Source organism: Lutra lutra, chromosome 15 (genome assembly GCF_902655055.1).
Source record: "Lutra lutra chromosome 15, mLutLut1.2, whole genome shotgun sequence".
Classification (NCBI taxonomy): domain Eukaryota; kingdom Metazoa; phylum Chordata; class Mammalia; order Carnivora; family Mustelidae; genus Lutra; species Lutra lutra.
The window spans coordinates 13,483,887-13,490,393 of NC_062292.1; the positions used below are offsets into that span (position 1 = coordinate 13,483,887).

The following is a 6,507-nucleotide window of genomic DNA, read 5'->3' on the forward strand; positions in this document are numbered from 1 at the left end:
TAAGTTCTTTTGAGAGTATTATGAGAAAAACAATCACTGCTTACTTTGAATATTCATTTAGATGAGTAGCCTTTCCTAAATTTTAACTTACCATTTAAAAAGTTCAGTCATTAGCCTGAAATAATGTACTATTTCACAGTTAAGAAAAAAAAGTCTCCCAGCTAAATCTTCTATGGAGGAAAATGGTTTTTCAGCGCCACCTAATGATAAAGCTATAAAACTGAATGTATAAACAATTTGAGCAGATTTGAGAGAAGATTTTGTCACCAATTTAACAAGTATTTACTGTGTACCTACTATATGCCAAGCCAAGTGCTGAAAAACAAATATAGCCCCTGCTCTTGAGAAACTTACACTTTATGTCTTAAATGAACCTGGTCAAGCCTGAAATCAAGTCCTTTCAGGGTAGCTACAGAGGAAGGGAGAAAGTTGTTTTCACTTGTATATTCATTTGTTCTATCCTTTTATTTGTTCACTCATTTCTACAATGATCCCAGTGAACAAAACAGACAAACCGCTGCCCTTGTGAAGCTTACTCACTGCTTCTATGTATTTGATCAGATACAAACCCTTTTAATCTCATCTGCAGAACCTTCTTCTCTCCTTTTCTCCTGTCTTTGAGCAAGTTTTAACCGTCTCTTACTGTACTACTGCAATAACTTCCCTCAGATCAGCCCACCTTGAATTTCACCCGTCTCCAATCCATCCCCTACACAGGCAGCAGTCAGTGTTCTAAAATGCAAAGCTTTTCATGTAAATCCTATTTTAAAAATCTCCACTGGCTCCCCATTGCCTACAGGATAAAGTACAAATTCCTTAGCAAACTCTCAGGACTCTTTGTGATCTGGCCTCAGCTCACCTCTGGTCACACCTGCCGTTAGTTTTCCCAATTCATTTCTGACATTTTCCAAACATATCACTCTTTTGTGCTTTTGCACATGCTGTTCTCTCTGCTTCAAATATCCTTCCTCCTTTTTATCTAGCATGCTGTCATTCATTAAATGCATTTAACAACAATCTACACTATTAGGTCTTATCCCCCTTCCTAAACAGTATAGTAAATCCCCGTCCATTTCTTTCCATTAACAATGAGTTCCTAAATAGTAAGGACCATGTGTTTTCATCTATGGCCTAGATTTGGTACGTCATTATCAAGCGTCAGGGAAAGCAGGTAGAATAACGGTATTCTGAACTATTTCCCCTCACAGTTATAAGGAAGAAAAGGGACAAAGAATAACCACACTCTACCCAAAATGCCAACCAATTAGAAAATACGTATCTTAATCTATAAATTGATGAATCAGATTGCTAAAAGCAGCCTGGAGCAAACAATAAAGCAACTCCAAGCTGACTTCACAGAACAAGAGTCAAATAAAGACACAGGGAAGGCCACAGAGTTTAAAAATACTCTTAGTATTTTTAGGTGATTGTGATACACTTCCTCTCCTCTACTAATTGGCAATTACTCTGTTATTCGGGAAATCTAATGTTATTGCTTTTACCATTTCAATATATAAACCAGAAAGTAAATTTTGGGGACCTTGAAGAGATAACTATTATAATCCCAAGGGTCAAACATTGAAGTTTTCTGGGCAAAGTATTATCTTAATGTTGAGAAGAAAAATTATAAACACAGAGGGTAACCTGATGCGCTTGGAATCAGCTCAAGAGTATAACTGGATAGCAAGTAATACCAAGCCGTGATACCAAGTTATGCTGGTCAGACTCTGTAATATGACCATGGGGAAAGACAAGATACTCTGACCCTCTTGTGAGGGTAGCCCTTCTCCTAGACTTTGCTGGAGAATTCTGACCCTTTTTTCACACAGATCATTTCTTTTCTACTAAATTTGTTTCCTTCTTACACTGACCACGGACATTTTCTTTCCATTAAAATTTTGATTTTTTTTTTTAGATATGTCAACACCATTAGCTAGGGTACAATTAAGTCTGCTTTGAAGAAAGTATTCTGGGGTATCTTGGTGGATCAGTCCGTTAAACTTCGGCTCAGGTCATAATCCCGGGGTCCTGGGATTGAGCCCTGCATCAGGCTCCCTGCTCAGCGGGGAGTCTAGTGCTCCTCTTCCTCTGCAGCTCCCCCGCTTGTGCTTTCTCGCTCTCTCTCTCCCTCTCAAATTAATTAATTAAATAAATATTAAACAGAAAGAAAGCATTCTATCTCTAAGGGGGTTTCTCCATATATTTACTTCATCCTTTACATGGTTGGAACTCTTAGAATTTAACTTCATACTTCTAAGGGTAGTTCGCTGTCTACTATAAGGATCATTTGTAAAAATACAACTTGATTTATAAGGTTTTAATCACAGAAATTCTCTGGGCCTGTTTCTTCATCTGGAGATAGTAGTACAGTATTTTCCAGCAACCTACTGACAAGAATACTTTCAAAGACTAATCAGATGAAAACTTATTGAGAATGCCAGATAGCATATATTAAAAAACCAAGGCAACTATTGTGTAGTTTGCCTCAGTAGCCTTCTAGATTTGTTTCCCTTTTCCCCCCCAGTGAAGGAAACTTTTTTTTTTTTTTTTTGGTGAAGGAAAATTTTTAGAAGAAGGGACACTGAGGGGGCCCTGGGTGGCTCAGTCGATTGGGCATCTGCCTTTGGCTCATGTCATGATCCCAGGGTCCTAGGACGGAGCCCTGCATGGGGCTCCCTGCTCAGCCGTAAGCCTGCTTCTCCCTCTCCCTCTCCCTCTGTGCTCCCCACCCTGCTGTCTCTCTTAAATAAACAAACAAACAAATAAATCTTTTAAAAAACAAGACTGTGCCCCCACCCTGCTGTCTCTCTCAAATAAACAAACAAACAAATAAATCTTTTAAAAAACAAGACTGAGGGCGCCTGGGTGGCTCAGTGGGTTAAGCCTCTGCCTTCGGCTCAGGTCATGATCTCGGGGTCCTGGGATGGAGTCCCGCATCAGGCTCTCTGCTCAGCAGGGAGCCTGCTTCCCTTCCTCTCTCTCTCTGCCTGCCTCTCTGCCTACTTGTGATCTCTCTCTCTGTCAAATAAATAAATAAATAAATAAATCTTAAAAAAAAAAAAACAAGACTGAAAATTAGGATTAAAACTTAGCATTCAAGATAAAATTAACTACAAAAATCACTCAGAAATTAATGACAGAAGGAAATTTAAATCACATACCCATAAAACTGTCTGAAGCTTCCTGCCATGCTTGTCCATTGATGCTGACATTCTCTTGCACAGCTGATTCAAAAGTCTGAAATAAATTCACAATACTTAAGTCACTGAAAATAACTTTAAATATTGAACTAAAACATTTTGGCAAAGTAAGAGCTTCAGATTTGTAATACAGAATATCAAGAAAAATAGACGAGCTTATTACTGCATTCTTTTTTTTTTTTTTTAAAGATTTTATTTATTTATTTGACAGACAGAGATCACAAGTAGGCAGAGAGGCAGGCAGAGAGAGAGGAAGGGAAGCAGGCTCCCTGCTGAGCAGAGAGCCCGATGCGGGACTCGATCCCAGGACCCTGAGATCATGACCTGAGCCGAAGGCAGCGGCTTAACCCACTGAGCCACCCAGGCGCCCTACTGCATTCTTTTCAATGAAGATTCCATTTCACTGATTCTTTCTACATTTTAGCTCTGATAACCATTATGCTACATCTGAGAAAATTTGATGCAAAATTTATATACTTCTTTAATGAAGAAAAAATACAAGCTAACAAAGTTGAGCTCAGCTGAATCTCAAGGGTACAAGTACTACATATGCTGCTGAACAAGCAACAGTGTTAACAAGGGAAAAATGCTTAAAACAAAATAAAATTAATTTCTACTTCATAAAGGACTGTATTTTTTAGAGATGTACACTGAGGTACATAGAAATGAATGACACGAGATCTGGAATTTGCTTTAAAATAGAAGTGCAGGGACGCCTGGGTGGCCTAGTGGGTTAAGCCTCTGCTTTCGGCTCAGGTCACGATCTCAGGGTTCTGGGATCTAGCTGTGCATCAGGCTCTCTGCTCAGCGGGGAGACTGCTTCCCCCTCTCTCTCTGCCTGCTGCTCTGCTTACTTGTGATCTCTTTCTGTCAAATAAATAAATAAATAAAATCTTTAAAAAAAATAGGAAATGTGAAGGGACACCCTGCTAGCTTAGCAGTAGAGCACATGACCCTTTTAATCTCAGGGCTATGAGCTCAAGCTCCACCTTAGGCATGGAACCTACCTAAAAAATAAATAAAATAGGAAGTGTAACAAATTTCTGATAACGGTTAAATTTGGTGATGGATATACAGATGTCCACTGCACTAGTCTGTTTTTTGAAAGGTTAAAAATTTTCATAATACATTAAAAAATAAGGGACTAAGGGAATTTGGTTAAAATTTTAAATGCACATTCCCTATTACCTTACAATTTCACTCTTAGCAATGTATCCTAAAGAACTATCCTCATAAAAACATAAAAAGGATGTACTATGAATGTTTATTAAAGCACTATATGAAATTATTAATTATTAAGGGGAAAATAAAATCTAACTTCAAATTCGGAAAATAGTTAAATACACTATATCCATACCATACAATATCTAAAAAGAATAAAGTATATCTCTACGTAACTTTGACAAAGAATAGTCAAAGAAAGATTTGGAAGAGAAAAAAAAAAAGCTAAACTGCTAAATACATCAGCCTAACACCATTACTGTAAAAAACAAACAAAAAACTAAAACAACAAAGAGAGATGTAACGCCATAAAAAAGGTAGAAGGATTATAGCCCCCCCTGGATCTTCCCAATAATTATTTCCAGGAAGGAGGAGGGGTGGGGGAGAGGAATTCAAACTTTTGCTATATGCTGTTTTGCTGTTTTTTTTTACAAGAATGTATTTTACACACTTTGTATAAGTAAAAATAAGCATAATTCAAATAATGACTGATAATGAGTTAAAGTATACACTCTACACTTTATAAAGATTTTATAAAATACTTACTTCATATATGGACATTCAAGGATTATCTCAGAATGCAAACTGTAATATTCATTGCACAATTGTATCAATACAATTTTTTTAGAATATCCATTACAATGTCACGTGGTTTTAAATAAAGAGCTATGTCAACATAATTAAAGCCTCTGCCTTTTATCTGCTCTTAATATGAAACACAAGTGAATTCCTTGGTAGTTTGTTCAAATCTTTTTTCTTCCAACTCACTTTATTATCCACTAACTAAGGTATAATAGGTTATAAGCCAAGATTAGCCAAGCTCCTCTTTTTCTGAAAGTAAATAGGTTAGCGCTTCTTAGAGAGGGGCAAATTCTACGACCTTTATGCACCAAAACAGTCTTTTTCCAAAACAACTAAAAATGTCCTGAGGTATGTGTCTATTCCTGCTTTCCTCGCAAGATGGTAGTGACAGTGTTACTGTACACAAAACGGGAAGACTCACTACCCAGGGGCTGCTTTTATTCTTCTTCCATTTGGTGTTTATTTTTACTGTTTCACACTGTGGCCATGCTAACTCACAACTGTGCTGCACTGTGAGCTTTTATTTTTTTTATTTTTAATTTTTTTTAAAGATTTTATTTATTTATTTGACAGAGCGAGATCACAAGTAGGCAGAGAGGCAGGCAGAGAGAGAGAGAGGAGGAAGCAGGCTCCCTGCCAAGCAGAGAGCCCGATGCGGGACTCGATCCCAGGACCCTGAGATCATGACCTGAGCTGAAGGCAGCGGTTTAACCCACTGAGCCACCCAGGCGCCCCTACACTATGAGCTTTTAAATTTATTTTCTACGGACAGATTGTCTGCTTCCTTAAGGCAGGTGCCAACCCCTCAATCTATTGCGTCTTTCCTTAAAAAAAAACTAGCTTCTTGAGGGCTTTGCAAAATACGTGAGAAAGGAAGGGGAAATGTTAGGAGGTCCAGAGAAGTTACTAATCAAGACCGTTTCCTTATCTACTTTAGACTTGGAGGGAAATGTTTCCACTGACTTTACATGAAGTTCTAAAACAGGCCAAAGGAAAGACGGTGGCTCGTCTGGTGACTGCCTGAGTTCCAGGATTACCCTTTCCTGGAGAATCCCTCCTTCAGTTTCTGTCATGCACGTCCGACAGGGGAGCCACCGGCCACTCCGTGGTTACTGAGGCCTTGAAACGCGGCGAGCCGCAAAGACGAGCTCTGAAGTTAAGCCACCCGATGTGAAAAGCTTCTTAGTACGAACAAAAGAAAAGACCTCGTTCGCTATTATTTTTATTACAAGTTAAAACGCTATCTTGGATAGAGCGGGCTAAATAAAACATAACATTAAAATCAATTCCACCTATTCTTTCTTCCTTCAATTTCAAGTCACACACAGGGCTCGCCTTGTCTCTTTCTACGGCCCGCGCTGCTCTAAGCGGTGAGTCCGCTGCCGACGCTAGCGTCTATTTCGACCCTCGCGTTTCTCGGGCCTCTGCTACCAGAGCACTCGGCACCGCTAACTCTGCGAAGCCGGCCGTAGGCTCTTTCTGAGCCTTGAGAGGCTCAGGGTGA

The 6,507-nt window shown here is 39.0% G+C and overlaps 1 protein-coding gene across 2 annotated transcripts in view; it reads right to left on the reverse strand.

Moving 5' to 3' along the window:
* NSL1 (NSL1 component of MIS12 kinetochore complex) overlaps positions 1–6,507 on the reverse strand; it is a 33,317-nt gene that overhangs the window by 26,447 nt on the left and 363 nt on the right. For both annotated transcript variants that reach the window (XM_047704799.1, XM_047704800.1), the window contains exon 2: positions 3,162–3,237. In XM_047704799.1, coding sequence (XP_047560755.1) covers positions 3,162–3,237 — 76 coding nt within the window. The remainder of the gene's footprint in view (positions 1–3,161; positions 3,238–6,507) is intronic.